At 41.2% G+C, this 25,200-nt stretch overlaps 2 protein-coding genes across 7 annotated transcripts in view; one reads left to right on the forward strand and one right to left on the reverse strand.

Annotated features, from left to right (window-relative positions):
* The window catches only part of HFM1 (helicase for meiosis 1), a 306,617-nt gene extending 297,661 nt beyond the window's left edge, over nucleotides 1-8,956 (forward strand). For 4 of the 6 annotated variants that reach the window (XR_015059302.1, XR_015059303.1, XR_015059305.1 and 1 more), the window contains 3 exons: nucleotides 6,308-6,429; nucleotides 6,705-8,288; nucleotides 8,653-8,956. Coding sequence is in view for 1 of the 6 variants with exons in the window: in XM_085885562.1 (XP_085741688.1) it covers nucleotides 6,308-6,429; nucleotides 6,705-6,777 (195 nt within the window). In the remaining 5 variants the exon portion in view is untranslated. Of the gene's footprint in view, nucleotides 1-6,307; nucleotides 6,430-6,704; nucleotides 8,544-8,652 lie in introns of those variants that run through there. The other 2 variants (XR_015059301.1, XM_085885562.1) reach the window with 2 other exon arrangements.
* The window catches only part of LOC147025015 (excitatory amino acid transporter 5-like), a 76,589-nt gene continuing 58,496 nt past the window's right edge, over nucleotides 7,108-25,200 (reverse strand). Inside the window, exons 6-11 of the mRNA XM_085887059.1 lie at nucleotides 23,559-23,658; nucleotides 23,200-23,433; nucleotides 20,441-20,635; nucleotides 14,823-14,957; nucleotides 14,445-14,547; nucleotides 7,108-7,344 (exon numbers count right to left, since the gene is read on the reverse strand). Coding sequence (XP_085743185.1) covers nucleotides 7,108-7,344; nucleotides 14,445-14,547; nucleotides 14,823-14,957; nucleotides 20,441-20,635; nucleotides 23,200-23,433; nucleotides 23,559-23,658 — 1,004 coding nt within the window. The remainder of the gene's footprint in view (nucleotides 7,345-14,444; nucleotides 14,548-14,822; nucleotides 14,958-20,440; nucleotides 20,636-23,199; nucleotides 23,434-23,558; nucleotides 23,659-25,200) is intronic.

The raw sequence follows: 25,200 nt of genomic DNA on the forward strand, positions 1-25,200 counted from the left end.
GTTTTTCCCCAGTACAGTTGTGACCGTTACTTGAGGAGTTTCTTTGGGGAAACCACGTGATGAGACACAAACCAGGGATATGGAATGCTTTGTGGTCAGATATGTTCATCGAATCGACTTTCATGAGGTACGGACACAGCCCAGGTGGGATCGTAGGTATCACACTGAAACCATCATCCCTGAAAAGATGGGCGCTGTGTCTGCATATATGCAGCCAACTTGTGAAAGACGATTCTGAGCTTAAGACGAATGGTTCCCAAGTTTCAGTAACAGTCCACAAAGAAGAAATGCCCGCCCGGAAACAATCAGATGCAGGAGACAGAACCTACAAGAAAGATTGGCCACATGTATTGACCCTCTACAACCAGAGAATCACCCGGATGGGCTTGTGAACATTGTAACTGGAAGAATGAGTCCAAACATTGTTAACGCTGACATTTCTGTTGGCATAGGAGTCAAGCAGATGAAGGAGAATGAGGAGCAATGGCCAGACAGCTTCAACAAGCCGCTCAGCAAACAAGTAGTCACGATGGCAGTGTCCCGAAAGCAGATAAAGGTCGGACAAATACCTGTATATGACACGGGACTCATATATTCAAGAGTGTTGGGCCTTCAGGCAGTGAGGGACATCAACCTGAAAGATATCCTGAAGTTTGAGCTCGCCCCAGTCCCGCCTTCTATGTTTGAAGATAACGGTGACATGCGAATCACAAAATCGAAAGCAGTCTTGAAGCAGAAATTGCAGGTAGAGGTGTCTGACAGTATGTTTCCAGCTGATGGAGCAATCATTGTAGATGGTTGTGCTATGCTGTGGGTTATTCAATGGCCATCGAAAGGAACAGTAGAGGACTATGTGCAGAATCTTCTTTCTTATTTGAGAGATAAGCTGAAGATATGTGATACGTATTTGGTCTTTGACCGGTATTATGACAACAACATCAAGAAAGTCACGCGAACCGCTCGTGCAGGCAAAGATGCCAGTTGACGACACCAGCTGAATCTGACGACACCACTCCCTGCACAAAAGATCGTTTTGACAGTGACAGAGAACAAAGTCCAGTTAAAAATATCATTTGCAGCTACATCAAAGACCATCCTGAAGCATTTTCTACCAACACAAAGCTCATATTAACTGGACCTAACCCAATACCTATGGAAATTGCAGAATACCAAGTAGTAGAGAGGCCTGACCTAAGAACCACTCACGAAGAAGCCAATGTTATTATGGTACAACAAATGGTCCTTCTAGCCTCATCAGGAGTTCCGAGTATCCGGGTAATTTCAGACAACACATATGTATTCATATTGCTGTTGCATTTTTACCAATTGAAGGAACTGGCATGCAACCTTATGATGGCTGGTACAAGTCGTGACAGATCGTCTGTTGACATCAAGGCGACAGTGCAGAAGCATGCACAGTGCACATATTGTCACCCAAGTTCTGGCAGCACATGTGGTGTCTGGATGTGACACAGTTGCCTACCTGTGGGGTATCGGAAAAGGCACAATTGTGAAACACCTCAAAGATGGTCGTCAATTAAAATATCTTGGTGATCTTGATGCAGAATTACCAGATGTCATATCTGAAGCAAATGCCTTCTTTGCTGCTTGCTATGGATCCCAGGAAACAGAAGACATGTTAGCTATTCGATTTGATGTCTGGTCTTCAAAGATGGCTAGCAAGAAGCTGACATCAGCACCAGAGTTAAAAACTCTACCACCAACCACTGTGGCTTTCATCCAACACGTTCTCAGGGTGCACTTGCAGGCAGCAACATGGCAGGTTGCATCAGATCCAGAGCCACCATTGATCGATCCAACGATGGTCACATGAAGAAGTGTCGAGCATGTTGCTCCCTGTGTCTTTGCCACCGGATGTCATCAGAGCTCCTGATAATGTTCTCAAAATGATCAGGTGTGGGTGCAGCTCAGTGCAACCCTGTGCAACGAATAGATGTAGTTGCTCTGCCACCAGGCTCTCCTGTTCATTGTTCTGTGGCTGCCATGGTATGGAGGAATGTCAGAACGACCAAACAAAGTCTGTATTAGCAAGCGAATCTGTGGAACTTGAGTGAACACTAGTTATTTGATTTATGCAGCTGTCTTGCATGTGAGATTGAGTGAAAGAAAGATTGAGTGAAAGCAGAATGAAAGAAGTTCATCAGCAACTAATTAGTGTATTCATAGTTGACTAGCATAACCCGCGCTCTGCGCGACATGTTGGGGTGGGTGTGTTTGAGAGAGGAACTGATGCAGAGTATCAGTAGTAATTTTACTTAAATGCAGTAAGTGGAATACGATTTCACTGTTTCAGAACCATTTTATTTACTTTTTTTGTACCATGCACCTCATATGGTCTTTGAGATAATGTAAGCCGAATATCACGTTACTCAAGCGCAGAACAAATACAAAGATAGCGCGACACGAAACCACAAACTCGGAAATAATATATAAGATAGCATGTACAGACCCCTTTTTGTATTTGAATTTGTGTAAAATTTGTGTAAACCTTGCTTATTACATTTATTTGGTTGTGTTAATATAATTAATTATAGTTTGTCGTTACCTAATAATTGTATTACTCAACTGTACTGTTGGAAATAAAGATATACAATACAATACAATATACTGTTACAATACATTACAATATACTGTTTACCACTTAAATCAGGTTCATATACATTTTGGGCAGAGTTACGGCTGAAAATAGTTTGGTCGATATTTTTTCAGTCAAAATATTATATCTAAATAGAAAAATTGCAATATAGACTATTATTATGAGTTGTATGGTTTATTTAAACATATCAGTGTATTCCTTGACCCCAAAAACATAGGGTTTGCCACTGAAATCGGGTTCATATCTCGATTTTTGGCCGAGTTACGGCCAAAAAACGGTTTTGATGGCGGCCATTTTGAATTTTGCTCCTAAAAAAAATTGCTCAAGCGTGACAAAGTGGTATCACTCGGATTTGAGTTTAGTATAGTCTATGTTACCAGAATCTGCAATAAAATTGTGTATGTACTCCAAAACACACCTTGGGTAAAATTCCAGTTCTGCATCCAGATTATTACTTGATCATCCAGTTTGGAGGGACGGTCTGATCTTGGTGGTACCATACTCCTTCCACTTCTTAATGATTGGCATGACTGTGCTCTAAGGGATATTCAAGGCCATTAAAATATTTTTTTCTCATCCCCTGATCTGTGCCTTTCCACAACTTTATTCCGTATGTTTTTTGAAAGCTCCTTGGGGCTCATGATTGAGTCTTTGCTGTGAAATGCACTATCCAACAGAGGAAACCTACAGCAACAGCTGATTTTATTCTGAAATAATCAATATCACCACAATTTAACACAGGTGGAGGCCAATTCACTTGGTGTGTGATTTTGAAGGTGATTAGTTACAACTGAGCTAATTTACAATTACTATTATATGGGGGGGGGGGTGGACACATCCAACCAAGATATTCTAGTTTTGTATTTTTAATTAATTTTCTGAAATTTGTAAAATTTGTTTTTCACTTGGAAGTTGTGGGTTACGATGTGTAAATAAAGGTGGAAAAAGTCTGAATTGATGCAACTTAATTCATAGATATAAGGCAACAAAAGATGAAAATTTTTAAAGCGGGTGTAGACTTTCTACAGACACTGTAGATCTACGCACTGACATGCACACAGATTATCATGCCCTCTCCCATCCCTTGCTAAACTGGCCAGGCTAATAACAATACAGAGATGCAATTTGACAAGAGCAATCACAGCGTCACATGGTGAGGGTACAGTGAGGAATATTTATATTTTGAAACATTTCTGTTCCGGATTACGAAACTTACATAATACCCCAAACTCATCTGAAATACACAAAATTATATTCTTATACCCATTCTCAGTTTTGTCATTTAATAGCATTCAAATTTTCAGCCCCAAAAATGCACTTATCTTCGCAGCTCTTATATCCATAGCCAATTCCCCAGAACAATGTGGAACCAGGTTCTGGTTTCAAAAAGTGCAATGCTTAATATTTCTCCACAAACTAAGCTCAGTCTTTGCTCGACATACATCATACTTTCATTATTTTTGTCCCTCTAACTCACCAAGCAAAGCAATCCCAAAGTTTAATTCAAAAAAATAGGAGTAACTCCAATCAGATTACAGCTTTTAATAACATTAATTGTCATGAAATGCAGTTGTTCCAATTGGACTGATGCCTATCCTCTATTTGTATTCCTTATCTTATCTATTCTATTGGTTCCAGCCCAGATGCACCGTTCCATACATTTATTGTGCTTGTCAGCTCTTCCCCTCGGCTTGATTTTCCTTTGTCTATTTATCTTCCTCTGTTCCGTTGTCCCATCCAAAGGTCCCTAATTATTATCCTGCTTTTTGTTCCTTTATTGAGCAATTCCTATTCCTTATCTGCCTGTTGCACTGCTTCATTGTTCCTGTGCCAGCTTCTCACATCCGTCATTCAGCCCTGCATGAGCTTCTACCTCAATTTAAAAAACTTGCCTTTTCAGTGATCTCATTATAATAATGTATTGGTGCCCACCATTGACACAAAAGCACCAGCTCTCCTTGTGCATTACATGTATGTCCATTTGAACTTTGAGATGAACTTTTGAGTGGTGACTATCTTCAATAACCGAGTTTATCCTGCCATTCCCTGGACAGACGTCACCGTCAGCATGACATCATAAGTGCCATTTAATTAGTCAGGTAAAATGACTGATATACCAGGTGACAAATGTATGCGCGAAAATGAGTCCAATCACGAGCCGAGATGTCGAGGTGAAAAAAAGTATGACAGTAAAATTTGGTCCCGTAGTTTACAAGGTTTCATGTTGAATGAAGGTCGACATGATAATCAATGTGTGAAAAGAGGTATTTTGCTATTACGTCATGACAGAGGAACAGTGAGGGGAGCGAGAGGATATTGAATGGCATGAAGTATACAACAAACTATATTGTCGTGTCCGGCTGGTTAACACCGACCTGTACGGATAGCCAAACGGTTCTACTTGGAGGCGAACAGCTGAGAACCTTGGAGATGATGGTACGCACGGAATGGAGGGTGGCAAGGGCGTGTACCAGACGGAAGCACAAGGATTTATGCTCGAACCCACAAGTAGACAAACAGTAAATTCAACAAATGATGATTTAATAAAAATAAATCAAGAGTGAGGTATTGAAAAGTGAGGTGAAACAAAATTCTAATTTAAGACGTCTCCACTCAGTCACAAAAACAGATAAGGGGGAAAGATAAACATTAAAGAATATCCTTCCTTTGTGGTGGCACTCAGCTTTTGTGTCCAGAGACGATCTTTCAGAACCTGGTGTTCGTCAGACTGTGTAGCCACCAAAATGGTGTGGAGAAATGCACCAGATGGCCCGAAGATGCTCTTTGCGGCCACGCACGTGAGACAAATCATGCGGGCGGTCCTTAACATCAAGGGCCCACCAGCCGTCATTCAAGCTCCTTTTCACGATCAAAATTGCCACATCGCTCCCTCTAAGTTCCAGGTCCACCATACACCAAATGGTGCCACCTTCCTCTTCGATCCTCCAACAAGGGTCCTGCTGTGTTCAACCTGAGAGACGCGCTCCTCTTCTTCTCTTCCTCTCCCCCCAAAGTGCACAAACTTCACGACCCAGCTGAACACTCAATGGCCAGCATATTGCTCTAGCACGCGAGCCAATTCACACCACACGAACACGAGAATGTGCAGCTGTCTCGTCAGTGCTGAGGAGAAGCAAGGAAGACCCTCTGTCTTCCGACTACCGTCTCCACTCGATCATCCTCCCTCTTACGTCACACCGACCAATCATGAACCTCGGGGACATGACCTGCCAGTTATCGTTCTTGGGGGCAGGGTTTAACCTGCCAATTGTGTTGGGACTCCGTCGGCAGCCAGGTCGGCCATTGTTGTAATTGTTGATGTTGTAAAACGTGGTCTTTTTCTGGCCGGCTTTGTAAATGCAAATATGTAGGAAAAGGTCACAGGTGGCTATCACATACTGGGAGAACGAGCCTTAAGCCCTACCGAGTTAATAGAGCACCACCCCCCATGTGGTGACATGTAACAATGCTAAGCTCATGGTTTTCCCTATTTAATTTACATTGAGATGTCTCCTACTCGTTGCTGGACCATGCTGCACTATACAATCCTATCTTCACTATGAAATTCCTCCACCTACCCCCACAAACATAACAATATGAATGGAAGCCAATAAAAGCCCAGAAATCAAGTAAAAAAGGGGGGGGGGGAGGAGCTTTATTGTCAGTAATAAACAGTATGTTTTTTTTCAGGAACAATTTGATGACATGCCAGCGATTGTATCAACGTCATATGACATGAAAGGACCCTACAATTGCCTGCCAGCAAACAACATTTTTCAGAAACCCAGCGACACCAGCCTGGAAAGCTGCATGTGAGTGGAATATTCTTTTGCTACCGAAACAGTTTTGCCTTTTATTTCTGCCTTCTAACCCAATAACTTGATGTTGCCCAGTCTGTCTGTGTCTATAATTTATTGCAACTCGATTATTAAGTTGGATCTCCATATCATTGGCATTCTATCTCGGGGACATTGGATTTGCATATTTTTTGAATTTTTTACTAATCCTTGTGACATTGGAATAATGCTGGGAAATGACTTATCTTGTTGTATTTTTTATCCCTTTATTTATTTTTACATTGCATCAGATTTTTTGGTGCTGACAAAGAAACAGATGATCCTATGAATGCGTTTTGCAACATTTTTGGAGGAATATTTTGAACAAAACAAGAAGGAATTGAAGAAAGAACCTTGCTTGTTTATTGTCCACCTGTAGTTCATGTGATTTGATGTCCAGGCAGGGTGCACTATTTGTCTTGCCATGAAATGAAAAAAGAATTCATTTGGTATTCCGAGTCATGATTATTGTATGCAAGTGGACTCGTAAAAGTTATGTCTTTGGGTGGCTCTGATTCATCATTTGTCTGCTATTGGTTGCTGATGAATTCTCATGTTTAAAAGGATTGTCAATTTGATGTTACATAATAATAAAATTCACTGCGGTGCAATGCATTCATTCTTTAGTACACAAGCAGTATGACCTGTGGCTTATTAAAAATTGGTTTCCATTTGTTCTACCTTGATAATGAACTCTCTATCTCGATAAAATGTAGACTCTAAACCACACCTTGCGTTGTACCGACCATTGGGAGACAGGAGATTATTGGGACCCACAATTCCTTGTGGCATGTTTTGTGCTGAAGGGACGTCAATTGAAATGCCATTGCTGTGGGCGTAGTGGATTCTCGCTTCATTGTCCACTTTCTCTCTTCCAGTGGCTTCATTGCACTGTAAAGGTGGATTGAAAGGGATTTGTTAGTTCAGGTAATAAAGTCTGAGGAAGTAAGATATTGTTTAGCAATGGTCGTGAACTGTTTAGTTCAGCTGAGGTTGAGGCCGTTTATTCCCGATATGCGAAACACCCTGCAACCATTGCCTACAGAAAACATACTTTTTGGAATGTAACCATGTTAAATAAAATTATCCATGGGTACACGCTCCTGTGTTGAAAGTTTTGTGTCAATCGCACAAGCGGTTGTGGAGAAAACGAATTTAAAAGTGAAAAAGTGAGGGCCTCAGCCGACATTCCACAACATGGTCAAGGATAGTTGCAGACACCTATGAATAGTAAATCGACAACAACAACAAACAACACCAACAATAAACATTTTATGACCATTTCCCCCTTTTTTCATGAGGTTGGTCGAATAATGCATTCTTCGATATGAATATCCATTGCGTCAGTTTCGTGCAAACCCAAACATTCCATATCTTTCTGTGCAGTTTCAACCCATGTGTTTTTTTTCAGACTTCCTCTTAGTTTTCTTCTTTCTACGATGAGCTTTATTGCTTTCTTTAAAGCTTATTCTTCTGACCTTCGTTGCAGATCACCATTCAAACCAAGTCTTCTCTTCCTCAGTTCTTCTTCAGTAGCATTGTTCTTTTTTATTTTCTCTTCCTATTTGCTGACCTCTGTAGTCTTATTTTCAGACAATCCATTCATCTATCCTATTACTCGCATCTATTTTCTTTCAATTATTTTCACATCTTCGATCCGCATTGCCCGTGTTTCACTTCCCCCATCAATACTGGTCTGATTGCTTCATAAACTCCAACTTTTACAGATTGTGCTTCATGATACCACCTAGTTGTCTCCACTCATTCCAGGCTGACTTTATTCTTGATCGAATGGCGAAGTCTGCTCTTTCTGATGCCTCTATCATTTCTCCAAGGTAACAGAAACATTTGATCTTTTCTAAATTAAATTCTGAGTTCAGCAGCATTTCATTTTGTTCTTCATATTTTTTCTTGAAATTGATGATGCTCACATCCTTTATATATGAAAACCCCAGCTTTGTTACCAAATTTCCTGTGATGCCACAACACCTCTTGTGACGCTACAACACTGCCTGCATTGAATTTAACTCCGTCAAAATCATTTTCCAGAAAATTGAGCGAGCCCATTGTCTTATTTCTTTCTGTTCTCTTCACCATTCACCCTAACCTTCATTTTATTAATGGTGATGTGTAAATTTTTCTTATCTATTGCACTTTTCCATTTTCAAAACATCTCTTTTGTTTCTTTTTCACTTTCAGCATTCAATACTAAGTCACCAAGGAACAACAACACATTTAATCACAACCTTTCATTCTTCCTCAATTCTTCTATCACGATTACAAACAGTAGATGGCTTAAACATATCCCTCGTGTAATCCTACCTTGACCTCACACATTTCAGTGCATCCTAAATTGGTCTTTACCATCGTGTTTGATTTTATTATACCTCCCCATGACTACTTTTACCATTTCTTCAGGCATGAATTGCCTTCTGAGAGCCCATTCAACAACTGCTGTTAGTACTTGATCATATGCTTCTCTCGGTCAATGAAAATGTGATACAGTTTCCTTTTCTTGGTATTGCTTCAAAATAAAATCACTTCTGTTGTTGATCTTCTTGATATGAAACCAAACTGGTTGCTGTCTATATTTTTCCACTTTTTTTAGTCTTCTTTCAAACACCTTTTCAAAAACTTTCAATGACTGCTCAATGTGTTTAACTCCTCTGTAATATGAACATTATAAAGGGTCTCCCTTCATCTTGAACAATGGCACAGTAGTGCTATTTGCCCAATCTTCAGGCATCATTCCCTCTTCCTTGACCTTTCTACACAACTTAGTCATCCATTTGATTCCAACATCTCCAGCACCTCTATCATTTTGATGAAGAATACAGTTGGACTGATTGCCTTTCCTTAAACTTCTAATAGCTGTTTAAACTTCTTCACAAATCTCTTTTCCTGGACATTCAGCTTTTTTACAATCTAGGTCATGCTCCAATTTGTTTTCGTCATTCAAGAGCTTTTTGAAGAAGATTTCCATTCCTCATCATCTTTTTTCACTTGGATATGTCCGTTTCTGTTTTTCAAACAATTAACATTGACCACATCTCTTTTATCCTTAACCATCTGCCTGGCTGTTTTGATAATTGTATCTTGCCTTCTGATGTGGTTAAGATTTCCCCTCCCCCCAACCACTCCCCCCCCCTCCCATTCTTCATACACTTTGTACTTTGCTCTCACTATTTCCTTTTTATTTTCCTTCTTCAAACCTTAAAAAAAAAAAAAAAAATATATATATATATATATATACAGTATATATACAATGTTGAGGCTCATATAAGAGCTAACACACACAATGGACAAGAGTGTTGGGAGAGGGAAGTACAAAACAGTGGGGAGCAGAGACATAAGGAGATATGTGGAAGGGAGGAAAGGCATGGGGTGGGGTACATGGGGTAAACATGATGGACATGACAGGGACTTTCAGGTCCTTACACTGCAGGGACTTTCAGGAAGGAAAGCAGGGAATTTGAAGGAGGTGGGTTTGGGATGGATTCGTGGGGGTAGAAAAGATCGTGGTTTTGGATGGGGGAAGATAAGAGATGGTGCTGAACAGCTGTTTTGAAGACCTGGAGGGAAGATTGGGATTGAACAGAGTGTGGGAGTTTGTTCTGAAGGTGGGGAAAAAGAGGAATGAAAGAGTGAAGGTGTTTATAATCCTCCTTACCTAAAAGGTCTTTACTATTTGTGACTTTTGGTAATCTTTCTTCCATTTGACTGCTTATTGGACTTTAATGTTCCTTCTTCGACTTTATTCTTTCTTTTTCCTTTTGAAACTTGCCAGTGCTTATTGCACAAACATTGCTGGCTGTCTTCATCCAAGCATTTTTCATTTGAGTCTCCCTCCCATCGATATCTTCAGAAGTTTCAAATTTCATCTCGTTTTTCATATCTTCTTGAAATTTCTCTTGTTTTCACATCTGTGAGGTTCCAAACTTTTACGTGCAAATTTTGCTGGGAGGCCCTTATGCTTTTTTTTTTCATTTGCGATATAATAATCTCCAACGACCATCTGATGCTGAGTCAAAATTTTTTACCAGCTCTTGCTTTCCTATGCTTACCCTTATTTTAAAACCCCTTCACACAAATAGATGATCAATCTTGTTTTTTGCAAATCCTCTTGTAAAAGTCATGAGTTATTACCCCGTACACACGAAGCTAAAACCGGGGTTAGGCAATTGGTTAATGTCCATCTGTCTGTCTGTCTGTCTGTCTACAAATGTCAGTTTATGATGGAGGAACAAGTTGTTTAAATTGAATGTTATATTTTCAACATGAATCGGAACACAAACATGCCATTTAACAGTACTTTGTCTCTGAATCCATCCCGATCGCGCACACACAGAGGAGTGTGAATTGTTTTACTCTGTCTGCCGGCCTGCCTGGCAGTCAAACAAAATTGAAAATCATTCCAAGCAGGAAACTTATTGTTTTTAAGGACATCATAAAGGACACAAACAACAGGCACAAATAACTAATGTAACATGTTAGATAGGGTGGTGTTATGGACACGACAAGAAATGGCGGTAAAATCCGGAATTAAATTATTTATACAACTTTCACAATTTTTTTGTTTGTTTTTAGATCATCTCAGTAGATATGACCTAATAATAACAGTCTCGAAGTCTGTTCGTCCGTCCGTCCGTACGTACGTCCGTCCGTCCACAATCAAACCGAGTGGAGACAAATAACCAATAGTGGAATGGATAGAAGTCGATGAGACATGCAAAACGATATAACTTTCAAGGTCATCCAAGGTCGAGGTCAACGTCACGAGGCTGTCAAAGTTGCGAAAATCGTCGATTTCAAATCGTATCTCCTCCGTCATTTATCAAGAGAGATCAAATGTTATTAGTGATTCAGATACTATGGACCATTATTGAGAACAACACGAGCCATTTTTTTTGAAATTTGCTCTCGTTCCGATTTTATAGCCCTTCAAGCTTCGCTTTGATTCCCTGTATGGGCCGTTCATAAAGTACACACACAAAAAAAAAGTATTAACTTAAGAACTGGAACTCTCCAAGACAAATATTACATTTTAAGCTTTTGTCAGATTTAACTAAAACAATGGAACACAAGTTTATATGCACACTTACTTTCATTTATGACATTAACATTGTCTTGAATGTCAATTTGTACTTTTATTTTCATAAATGACATGCTGTGGTATTAAAAGAAAAAGGTAAATAACACCGCTAGGGACTGCGTCGTCATGACTTACAAACATCGGTTCATAAGGAAATGCTGGCTTTGCAAGCGATTAGCGATGTATGAGGGGGGTGGGTGGGTGGTATGACGGCTGCATACAGAGGGGGGTGGGTGGTTTAAAGCCCGCGTACAAGCTGCGTACAGGGGTGGGTGGGTAGTACGACGGCTGCATACAGAGGGGAGTGGGTGGTTTAAAGCCCGCATATGGGCTGCGTTTCAGAAGATGAAGGTGAGCCTGTCGTTATCGCGAGGGGGAAAAATATCCCGTTCACAGGAACATTTTCGATGTGATGTTGAATCCTTGAACATCAATAATTGTTCCATATTACTGTATTACTGTAGTTAATAATTACTGATGCATATGAGATAAATCTACAGTTCGTTGTAATCTTCAAGTATTGTGATGTGATACGAGACGCATACGGGGGTGGGTGGGTGGTCACTCGCCTGCATACAGAGGGGGGTGGGTGGGTGGTCACTCGCCTGCATACAGAGGGGGGTGGGTGGGTGGTCACTAGCCTGCATACAGAAGGGGGTGGGGGTGGGTGGGTGGTCACGAGCCTGCATACAGAGGGGGTGGGGGTGGGTGGGTGGTCACGAGCCTGCATACAGAGGGGGTGGGTGGGTGGTCACGAGCCTGCATACAGAAGGGGGTGGGGGGTGGGTGGGTGGTCATGAGCCTGCATACAGAGGGGGGTGGGTGGTTTTGAAACCCGGAAGTAGAGCGTACGTACTTTATGAACTGCCCCTATTCCAGTCTGGCACAGAGTTACTTTCGACCTCTGGCAGAGATGACCGGCACTCCTGCTCGGGGGTATTTTTTAAATTGAATTATATACTTTAACACAGCAGAATACAAATTGCCTTCTTTGCACTTTCAAAACCCTTCTGTTTAGCAGTACTTGGACATGTTAAAATTAAGATGGTGTGTAAGGTGATGTTAAACCAAGACTGCTTCAATAGCGCGATACTTCCGGAATTTTTTTTTAACGTTCTTTGAAATCATTATTTTATTAAGCCCTTTGAACCCTCGTGGCCGTTGTACCGGCCGCTATTGAAACCTCAATATACCCAAGCAGCTGGATTTTCTCCAGGGAGGCCAGGGTGGGGGAGCCGAAAGTCCAAGGAGCTCAGGGTTCAAAAGGTTAAATTGAAGGACTGTATTTACTTGAAAACTATGTCGGGTAACGTGTTCTATGAACTCGTTATTTTCTTTTATTTAAGCAAGTGTTGCGGACACACATGTCCGTCGCTTCCGCCATTTCTAATATCGCTTCTCCTGCCTCATTCCTTTCACCATATCCAAATCCACCTTTGGACACCATCATATCTGTTTGGTTTATCAACAATATGTCCAGTCAAATCTCCCCCTATAATCATTTCTCCTTTGCAGCTTTTTTATGGAAGCAAATCTTAGAGTCCATCCCAAAATTATCTTTGTTGTTCTTCACCGACACTATTCAAAATTTCTTCTCCTTGAATAATTTTTGGCGTCATTGTTCTGATACTGAATCACGTTACTAACACCACTTTATGGATAAATGTTTCTGCAATGAGAACACCAATGCCACCAATTCCCTTTTCATTTCTCACCAGAAAAAATTTCCATTTTTCTTTGTTGCAGCCAATAAATCTTCTTCCTTTTGAAACTTTTGTACTTCACACTCTTTTTTCTTGAAGGCAGCAAATATCAAGTCTTCTTCACAGCATTTCAGTGACTTCTCTACTCCGTTCCCATCAGCGTACCAACATTGCTCATTCCTATCCATAATCGTCCTTTAGCCCCATCTAAAACGAACGAATTGTGATCTATGGGCAATTTTGGGCTGTTCGCCATCTCACGTATAGTCATTTTGCTTGACAGCTCATTTTTCCTGTGGTGTCCACCGATCTTTATCATGGGCAGGTAGATTTGCCCACATGGTATTTCGGGCTGTACCAAGCCTATGTTTTAGATCTGCCATCATGAGTTTTGGAACCGAGTTTTGTTTAGGAAATAGAGCAGTTTGAAATTTAATTTCACATTGCATTATCAAATTGGTTTCTCACAAGGTGTTGGTTTTTATCCCTTGGGTTGTTTTGTAATTAGACATGGAGGTGAATATGCTTGCATCATTGACTGCAAGTAATTTAGCACCTGTCGCTGCTGCAAAACCTTGTGTGTACGATTCTGTTTATTTCTAACCCATTAATATTAAGACTAAGAGAACTACACAATGTGGAGACTCTTTTCATTGAGGAAATATTCTTATAAAGGTGGCATATGAGCTGCTTAAGTCAGATAATTAGGAAATTTGAGCAAAACACCTTTTGGATTATTGAGAATGGAGTTTGTGCTCTCTGTGAGGTGTGATGTTGTTTCAGTGACTTTTTTTTTCAATGACTGTGGCAGAGAAACATGAACAGGTCAGCATTTGCAATTCTAAAAGTGGATTTTATCAACTAATGGTAGGTTTACCACAATGGGGAACGAGGTGCAGCTAACGTTTTGTATTCGCCCTTCATCAGAATGAAAGAGCTCATTTGCTCTGCTAAATGGTTAATGCGAGACATATCGGCCATATCTCATTTCACATGGATGTGCGATTAAACATACTCTTACCAACGTTTAGTTGATAAATTCAATTCCATCAATGCAGACTGACACGGGCCTTTACAGAGAGTAGGATTCTATTGCAATTAAATAAACCTTTAAATAGCATCAACACAAATGTTCCTTTCGTTCTTTTCTCACCATGGTGGGAATGACAACTGCAGTCATTGAGAAAATAACACACCTGATTCTTGCCTTCCTTCTGGGAGTTTTGTTGACACAGGTGTGCCACAACACCCGCTGCCAGTGCATCGCCCAGAACGTTGATCATCGTACGGCAGCGATCCCTGTCACAAACACCTTTTGTTTACCCAAATATAAAATTAATTAATAAGCAGGTTCAATTGCTCTGTTTTTTTGGCCAAATTCTTCAACTTATGCAATTCCCTTCAGCCTTGTAGGTTATTCACTTTATTCAGTGGCATTTTCAACTTTTTGCCAGATAGATATTTTCTCGGACATTAGTGTTGTCTAATTTCATTTGGTAGCCTTTGGATTTCTAGGGAGACATCAATACCATTGTATCATTGCAAACAGTCACATACAGTGCAATGCGACTCACAATGCCCAGTCCACCGCAACGATTAAAGTGATGTCTTCTGTTGGCAAGCCTACTGATGTCAGTACAATCACCATGGTAACGAGTCCAGCCTGAGGGATGCCAGCAGCTCCAATGCTTGCCGCTGTTGCTGTAACACTTTCGTGCAAACAAGTTCACAATAGATCAGAATACGATGAAGTTCTTCGGAAAAATCAACAAACAATGTGTCATAATAAGGCTGATTCTGAACAAATCTATTCTTCATGATTCAATAAACAGGTTTCTAGGATGTTTTTTTTGGATGCCATTTGTATAACACTTTGAGTGAGAGCTATCTCCTTCAAAGTTTTCTCTGACTGAACAACACCACCTATTCAAGCAAGAACAACTCCGACCAACATATTTGGTAATTCTGTTTTTGAATCCCCTACAGAACCACTGTTGTCCAGAATCATGGCACACATCACAACCTTATTTGCATTTCTTTCAGTGGACTCTTTACATTTGAAAATAAGGGAAAGTAACATGGAGTACTAGAACAGCACTCGGTAGAGTGCATACCTCGGCCAGACTGAACGGTTTACATTTTGTATCCCGCTATAGGCCAGATCTGCATCTGGACCTGAACCAAAATCTAATTAGCTTGTTCTTGTCACCTGCCCAACTCATCCACCTCGTTTTGTCATAACCCGTCCACAATGTTTTGAAATATCTTGATATATTTTGTTTTTGGTCCGAGCTCTCAATTATGAAGAACACTTTAAAAATTAGAACGGCACTCGGAAGAGCGCATACCTCTGCCCGGCTGAACAGTTTACGTTTTGTAGCTCACTGATGGGCCAGATCTGGATTCGGACCTGAACCAGAATTGAATCGGCTTGTTCTCGTTACCTAACCAACTCATCCACCAAGTTGTGTCATACCTCGTCCACAAATTTTTGAAATATGTATCGTTTTTGGCCCCATCTCTCAATGGTGAAGAATCATTTGGAAAAATAAAAAAAAATTCTCATATCTGGATCTTCACTAACATTGAATCAAATTGATTCGTCCTTGTCACACACCCAACCTGTCCACCAAGTTTCATCTGAATAGGTTCTGGTTCTTGAGCGACCTGGCGGTTCTTCAGGGTCTCTGCCGACTTTCTCAAAGATAAGTTTTCCTGTCGATTTTGTTGTGTTTTTACTGTCATTTTGTTATATTTGTGTTTACTGTGCGTTTCTAGTTTGGTCTTGTGTTAAACCTTGTGCTAATTGTGGAGTTTTCGTCGTATTTTCATATCGGGTTTCCTTGAGGCCTACCCTTCTTCCCGTTTGTGTGCGTGATCGTGTTTATTGTATTTTCTCCTTATTTTTTTTAATTATTTTTTATTTTCAGTTTTTATTTTCTCCACTTTTCCCTCCACCCTCCTTCTATCCCTCTCAACTCCACCCTTCTTTTCATGTCTCAAAATATTTTTTTAAATGCAACAAAAAATACCTTTTACCTCACTCACATCATACCCCACGTAACCATGTGACTTCCTGTACTGACTCTTCTTCCTCCTCCTGCCGATCTACCATCTACTACTTTTGCCAACCCACATTCACCATACACCTGCACAATTTTTTCATCAACCTTTCCTTTACCCAATCTTTAAAAATAAACTTATTTATTGTTTTAACCTCTCCGGTTAAACCTCCCATGCCAGACATAATCTGCTGAACAGAAACATTCCTCCTTTCCTCAAAATGTCTCTGACTCCCAAGTATCTCTCCCTGGTTACTCCCTCCTCCAGTATGACAGACTTGAACCTCGTCCTGGCAGTGGAGTTGCTCTCTTCATCAAAGACTCTTCCTCACCCACCATGCACTGCCCTCTCTCCCTCACACCCCCGGGGATACCTCTGGCTACAGCTTCCCCTCCACTCCCACCTCATGTTTATATGTGTGTTGTACAGTCCACCAAACAGTGATGACTCCATTTACATCTCGCTCTCCAAAAACATGGACCAACTTCTATCCTCTTATCCCAACTCTCTCTTCCTCATACAGGGTGACTTCATCTGTCATCATGCCAGTTGGCAGGGTGTGGGTACCTCTCTCACCTGCCATGCCACTTCGGCAAAAGACATATCTCTCATTGGAACTGACGCAATCTATCAACTTTCTGATCCGGATCTCAACCAACGGTACTCCATCTCTTCTGGATCTGATTTTGACCAATTCCCCTGAAAATATCTGCTGTTCTTCCTTGGCTGCAATCGGTTCATCTGACCACATGCTTGTCAAAGTAAATATCTCTCTGGCTGTTATTGGAGAACCCCCTTAGTGCCGTCGATTCTGGCATTTCACTCAGGCTGACTGGCAGGGACTTCAAGCAGCTATCAAACTTCTAGACTGGTCTCCCATCTCTACTTCCTTCGACATCAACTTGGCCTGGGAATTCTTTCAAAGAAACTAGCTTTCTCTCATGCACAGATTTATCCCATCTTGTCTTCAGTTGTCCTACCCTTCCTCCTGCCCATGGTACATTGAAGCTTGTGGTGAGGCAGTTGTCCTGAAACAACTTGCCTTTGCCTCATGGAAGGCTAATCCAACTGAAGGCAATCTCAGTTCTTTCCACAAAGCTCAGAACAAGTGTGTGTCTACCCTCAGGAGAGCCAGAAAAAACATCCTTCTGATCTCAAGTCTGTACTGTCAAAACTGTCTCCCTCCTCCAAACCATGGTGGTATCTAATTTAGTCTGTTTCTGGTGTATGTTCCCCCTTCATGCCCTCCCTTACCTCAAATGGCCGCACTGCTGACACCGCACGTGAAAAGGCTGAATGCTTAAACTCCGTGTTTGCTTCTGGATCTTATGTCCCAAACCCATCGCTTTCTGTACCCAGCCGCACCCAGCTGTTCCGAGACTCTGTGTCCTTTTCTCCTGACAAGTTGGAGAGCTTGCTTTCAAACCTCGACTCAGATTATGCAAACGGTCCAAAGACATCAGCCCACATGTCCTAAAACCTGCTCTTCAGCTCTTGCTCATCCTCTATCTGTTTTATTCACCCTCTCATTTGCTCAAGGTCATCTGCTTGGAAATCAGCAAACATTACCGCTCTGCATAAAAAGGTGCAAAAACAGATCCCTGCAACTACAGACCAATCAGACTTCTCCCAATCATCAGCAAGGTTATGGAATCCATTAACGCTTCAGACATTAAATCCTTCCTCTTCTCCAATGGATTGATTTCCGATCATCAATTTGGATTCAAACCAGGTCACTCTTCCATGGATATTCTGCTTCTGCTCTCCCAACAATGGATGGAGATCCTCAATGCCAGACATGAAATCACAGCCATCTCCCTCAACACATTGTGTGCCTTCGATACAATCTGGCATCCTACCCTGCTCACCAAACTCTCTTCCTATGGTATCCAAGGATATCCTCTCCTGTCGCAGCCAACATGTGACCTTTAATGGAGTTCTGTCATCCCCTCTTCCTGACCAGGCTGGAGTTCACCAAGGCAGTGTTCTGGGCCCTGTTCATTTTCTGGTTTTCATCAATGATGTCTCTTGACTCTGGAAAATCCTCTTTATCTCCTTGCTGATGACTCACCATCTGCCATGCCATCTGTCATCCCTCAGATCGGCAAGTAGCAGCCTCTTCACTCTCTACAGATCTGGATAAAATCACAAGCTGGTCCAACACGTGGATCATGTCTTTCAACCCTGACAAATCACATACTCTCACGATGTCTTTCCGAAAGGACTATCTGGAGACACCCCCCCCCATCTACTTTTTCAACAATCCTGTTGAAGACGTCCTTTCATTCATGCTTCTGGGTCTCACTATCTGCCATGATCTTTTCTGGGAAACCCACATTTCCAACCTGGCCTCCAAAGCAAGTCGCCGACTTTGCATCCTCATTCGTGCAAAGTCCTTCCTTGGCACACCTGAGCTCCTTACCACATACAAAGCTTTCATCCACAGCCTGATGGAGTACTGCTCTCCCTTTTGGGCTCGTGTTCCTGCCTCTCACCTTTCTCTGTTTCACACTGTGGAAACCTAGGCATTTCGGATCATTGGTATCTCCTGCGATGAGGCTGAGTGTTTGGGTGTCTCACTCTCTCACCACAGGCAGGTCGGTGATCTTTCTGTCTTCTACCAGCTCTTCTCTGGCCTCGCCCCCCCTTCTCTGTCTGAGATACGCCCCCCCCCTCCTCATATTTCCACAGGTCCTCCAAGGTCTGCCAGCAGCCCCCTTCTGGTAAAACTACCAAAATCAAGAATCACTGCTCACCTTCACTTTTTCAGTCCTCTTATTTCCTGCCTTTGGAACAGGTCTTTGGATCTCTCAAGTCTTTGACTTGGAACAAGTCTTTGCAGATGAAATCACTGCTCACCTTCACTCTTTCATTCCTCTTTTTTTCCCCACCTTTCGAACAAACTCCCACACTCTCTTCAATCCCACTCTTCCTTCCAGGTCTTCAAAACAGCTGTTCACCACCATCTCTTATCTTCCTCCATCCAAAACCAAGATCTTTTCTACCCCCGCTAATCCACCCCAATCCCATCTCCTTCAAATTTCCTGCTTTCCTTCCTGAAGGTCCCTGAAGTGTCCATCTTGTTTATCCTGTGTACCCCACCCCACCCCTCTCCCTTCCACATATCTCCTCATGTCTCTGTTCCCCACTGTTTTCCTTCCCTCTCCAGCCCCTCTTATCTCCTGCTCCCCTCGTTGTATGTTCTGTGTGTTAGCTCTCATACGAGTCTCAACGGTGAATACAAAACAATAAAACATCTCTCCATATCTTTATGAGATATTGTACTATGTCGATTTTTCCCTTCTCACTCACTGATGAAAAATCACAAACAAGTTCTTGGATCTGGATTCAGAACTTCACCAAAATTTAATCAATTCTTCCTTGTCGCACACCCAACTTGTCCACCAACTTTCATCTGAATCCGTCCACAACTATTTGAGATATCGTGCTCTTTGTCGCTTTTGGCCCTATCTCTCAAAGGTGAAGAAGCACTTAATAATTATCGTTTCCGGATCTTCACCAAAATCTAATCAATTGGTCCTTGTCACACACCCAACCTGTTCACTAAGTTTTATCCAAATCTATTCTCAAATTTTTGAGATATCCTGCTCACAGAGAGACAAGTGTGAAAACATAACCTCTGTCCACCTTTGGTGGTTGAGATAAGTATCTGATGAGTAAGTTGATTGCTTGACAACTAAAATACAGAGTTTGTGCAGAAACTTCTTCTTCTGCTTTTATCGGCAATAATTATCCCCTCAAAACCTCAATGTAGAACATTTGGTTAATGGTTTTCCCAGAAATAGATTCATTCTATATCAGTATGCCTGGTGTTGGCTTTATGGTTAGGGTGGTGGGCTTTGGATCCAAGGGTTCTGAGTTCAAATCCTGCTCAGCTGTTGAATTAATACCAGGTGGGGTTAACTCAGCCTGTCATCCTTCCGAAGTCGGCAAAATGAGTGCCAGCATGCTGGTATACTGTGTCGGAGTGGCGACCCATCCAGGATTGTAACCCAATACCTGCAACAGCACCAATGCTCTGTACAGAGTATGGTCCCAATCTCCTCTCTCTATCATTCCCTCGTGATTGAAAAGGTGACTGATGTTATGCAGCAAGCCTACTAGGTACCTGATAGTGAGGAGTTGTCCCAAGTCAAGCTGGTAGTTGTTGACCTGTGCAATAAATAGTGCTGCAACTGCTTCATACAGAGCTGTCCCGTCCATGTTGATGGTCGTACCGATGGGCAAAACAACCCTTGCTATTTGCCGGTCAATTCCATTGTTCTCCAGCAGACACTTAAAGGTTATCGGTAATGTTGCAGAGCTGAAGATGAGACAACTTATTAATAAAACTCTGTATGTACAAAGAACACCTTACCAATGTTTTTGTTTTCCATGCCTTCTTGAAAGGATATCTGAGATTAATACTTTCTCAATAGTGAACCCTAACCCTAACAGCTTATCGACAAAATGCAATAACATACCTGATGCGAGTACAGTTTGCCATAAAGATTTGAAAATCTGATGTTTTGATTTTTATTGTACTCCTACAACTAGTACAGCATTTCCACAGAATCTACTTCAACTCAGACCCATCAGGAATGAGAACTGGTCTGAAGCTCAGATCAACATGCAAGTCTGCAGTGTTCACTTTATTCCAGAATGCACAAGTGACTAAAATATTCTTGTCACTGGTTCATCTTCGTCTTCTTTAATGGTCACAATTATTACTACGTTATTGGAGGGTGACCTGGGGAATCTTGCCCCAAGTTTTTCACGAACTGTCTGGCCAGGCCTGACATTCAACTAAGATTAGGGTAGGAATTTGTTATTCGTTCATGGTGCCAGCGATAGCTCGCCTACTCTTCACGATGGACGCCGTGGGATATTTAACATACACCAACTATAATGCCAGTGTATGAGATTCTCAATCTAACATCCATCCAAGGCTTGTCACTGATTAATATCCTTTAGATCTCAGTTTCCAACTGATTATTGTTTTGGTTCAAACAGCCAATAGACAAAGGCTGATGAATGCTACGTTTTCACAGTCTCCCTAACCCCAATTCTTTCCCTTCCTCTTAAACAATTGTTATAAGGTACTTTTTAAACCTGCTAACTGGTAGGTGAATCACGAATCTGCCTGTGAAACTGGTTGCTTAGAAAAGATCTTCGAGAGAAAAGGGGTAAATTATATTTGTTCCAAGTCATGCCTTAAAATAACAACTATATACAGTATGCACAGCATTTATTCATGGCTTAATGAAATGATTCTTTCTCCAATGGGATGGTTTCCCAGAACCACATTTATCTCTCCTGGAATCTGTGGAATCAAAAGCTTTCAACAATATTGGCACATCTCCCATTATGAGGCCGAAAAACAAGGTCTGTTGCTCTCAAATCACAGGCAGGTTGGTGGCCTCTGATTTTTTTTTTTTTTTTTTACACTTTTCCTTCAGTCTAATTCCCTGTGCTCTCTCAACCCTCTGCAGCACCCCCAGAATGCATGCATTCTTCCCATAACCCCCTCCCAGTTAAACTCTCAAAATATAGACACTGCTCACCTCAACACTCATGTTCTTCTTTTCTCTCATTTATGGAACTGCCTTCCAGAGCCAGTTCAATCACACTATTCCCTCCAGGGCCTCAAGTTTGTAAGTTCATCAACATCTCATTTCATCAGTCATCCCAATCTATCTTCAATCTTTTATACCCTTATTGACACTACATAACCCAACCCTCTTACTTGCAGGTTACTGTGTTTCCTTTCCTCCTCTTCTTTTTTCATTTGATGACAAAAGCTCAATTGGTAAAAATGTTACAGCATAGACGTACACACTGAATCTCAATGGTAAACGAGGATTAAGATTAAAACATTTATGGCTAGTCTACCACTTCACTGATGACGTCATCCTTACAATCCTTTACTCCCCATTGGGAGTACAATGAGATGTGCCAAGTTTCAAATTTTTCTGATTAGCGGTTTCAGAAATAGAATGTTTTAATTTTTTTGCGTTTAATCCAAGATGGCTGCCATACCGTGACCGATGATGTCACGATTATTATAATATTCTCCATGGGTGGGGGGGGGGGTATCCCTGAAAATGTGTCAATCGGACAAGTGGTTGCTGAGAAAAAAATGTTTAAAAAAAGAGCAAAAAAGGATCAAAGAATAATAACGATGAAAAATATTTTAACAGAATTATTCATTTCTCTTCTCCATATTCTCATAATAAAGCTTTGTTGAAAATTTGATGACAAAAGCTCAAAAAAGTTATGGCCCAGACAGACACACAGAAGTGATTGCAAAACCCGTCTTCCGCGCGGGGGACGGGCTAATAAACCAAATACTGTTCAAATTGTTGTGCTTTGCAGGAAATATTTGCGTCGTAAAGTAAGATGTTCTTTCAAGGAAGTGTTAATCTGGCTATTCCATCTATTTTCACTCACTTGTGAACGTTTATAAACTTCACGATTATGCAGACCACGCCTTTAGGGCAATACCGAAATTATCTCATCTGTACGATGACCCATCCCTGCCCATTGGATTATCTGACCCCATCAGAACATGACAAATTTTCAAAGAAGTATAACACAATTTCGAGTATTATTTTATGCAACTAAAGTTGGTGGAAAAAGTTTAAAAAAATTTTTTATTATTCTGTGGCACTCTGTTATCACCTGGAGAACCATATAATGGACCAATGGTGAATTATGTCAAAAGTGTGGTTTTGGGGCCACAGCTGCAGAGCCATTTAAGAGAGGGAGAGAGAGAGAGAGAGAGAGAGAGAGAGAGAGATAGTGCTCACGTGTGCTCACACACATATGTGTACACAATATCTGTAAGTAGTACATATCAGGTAAGTTTTATCCTATTGTCATATTTACCTTGACGATGTTGCGAGGGCGATTAACAGAGCTTGGAGAATCCCACGGATAAATGCAATAGGATTCTTTTTTGTGATGACGAAAAACATAAGTGGTAAAATTACCATTCCATGCACAATGAGTCCACCAACTACAGCGACAGAATACAATCCTAGCCGTTTTCCCATGACTTTTGGATCATCCATCTCCAGTATTTTTCCAGCAATGAGAAATACAATCCCGAAAGGGAAATACCTGCAAAGATAAAGGGTACAAATTCTCTTACATTCGATATAAATGATTAAATATTTGCTTTTGCTTTATATTGTGTTTTGGAATGTAGAGCTTGTGTTCACAGTGAGGTCGGTGTGTTGGCTGACCATACAGTGATTGTTACTATCTTCATGATGGCTTCGTTGAGGCTCTGACAGAAGTTCACTAAAGGTAAGCCATGTTGCCCCATTCTCCCAAGCATGATGCCTGTGCAGATGGGCATTGGTGTGGTCAATGCCTCATGGAGTTATCATTTATACAGTATAAAATACTAAAGACAGTCCCACAAACCACGACTCAAAAGGGGCAATGCTGTTTTCAACTGAATGCCCTTATCACAGGCAAAACTTTTGATACAAATCTAATGCAGAAACCTGCACAGAGGAAACAAAATATGGTTGACATAGGAAGAGGAAATTTGAATGCAAGTTAATGCAGAAGCAAAAATAAAAGAAAAACCAACATGATATACAATTTGTAGCCATCATATAGGGTAATGCAAGTAAAATTTGACACGGGAAAGGGCATTCTTCTAATGCTTCACATCTGTGTGACATCTCTAATACAGCACCCATCCTTCAATCCAGGTCATTATTCATTTCAATATCAACAAAGCTGGAAATAAAATAGAAGTTTTAGAGCAAATTGACCCAGATGATTATATTAATATACCTGGTGTTGACTTAATGGTTAGGGTGGCAGGCTTGGGATCCTAAGGTCCTGAGTTCAAATCCTTCTCAGGTCTTGAATTAATACCAGGTAGGGTTGACTCAGCCTGTCATCCTTCTGAGGTCAGAAAAATGAGTACCAGCTTGCTGGGATGATTGAGCCATTTGAGTGTCCTGCATTGGAGTAATGACCCATCCAGGATTGTGCCCAATAGCCCAGGAGACTGCTTTGATAGCACCAATACTCCGTAGAGTATGGTCCCAATGGATGTATATATTTATATATGTGTATATATATATATACACAGAATAAAGAAAGAACCACCCACATCTCACCTGTGAGTGAAAGGAATACCCAATCAGCTCTCACCTACTCAACTAAACCCAGGTGGCAAGGATTATATAAATTAATTGATAACTCTAATGCTCCTCAAGACAAAACTGCTGTGTAAAGCAACCAAGAAGGCCAACACAAGGTAAGTGCTATGCTGTATCAAACCCTTTCCAGTGTTCCTCCACAGCTATAAAGACATTCACAAATAGTACACACATGAGAATCCCAATGCCACACACCCCCTCAGCTGCTGAATCAGTTTCATCGCTTCAGGGGCTGTCACACCTTGACGTTTTAGCCAGCGTATGGCAAGGTCTCAAAATGTATGTAAAACGCTGGCGTACGCTGAACTATTGATGTTTTTTTTTCGTTTTGGAGATATAATAACGTGTTGGACGTATGCATAATGTATTAGTAATGTACACAGAACGTTTCAATCCCAAATAGATAACTTATACCAACGAATGCTGAGCGTGTTGTCGGCGTTCACAACCTATGCCTAACGATAGTTTAACTTATGCATAGCGCATGGCAGCGTATCGCCGACTATCACGTGGCATATGCTATTCATAGGCTGCGGCTCGACGATTCAAATCATTACCGCACTAGACATCGAAGTGTGAAGCCGCTGTCACACCTTGACGTTTTAGCCAGCGTATGCTGACGTATGAAAAATTTGCCGAACCAAGCTGGCACACGTCGAATACGTTATGGGTAAGTTTTGTATACGTTAAGAGCACGCTGGCA

This window comes from Eptatretus burgeri, chromosome 6 (assembly GCF_056783735.1).
Source record: "Eptatretus burgeri isolate ZD-2024b chromosome 6, Ebu_testis_v1, whole genome shotgun sequence".
Taxonomy (NCBI): Eukaryota; Metazoa; Chordata; class Myxini; order Myxiniformes; family Myxinidae; genus Eptatretus; species Eptatretus burgeri.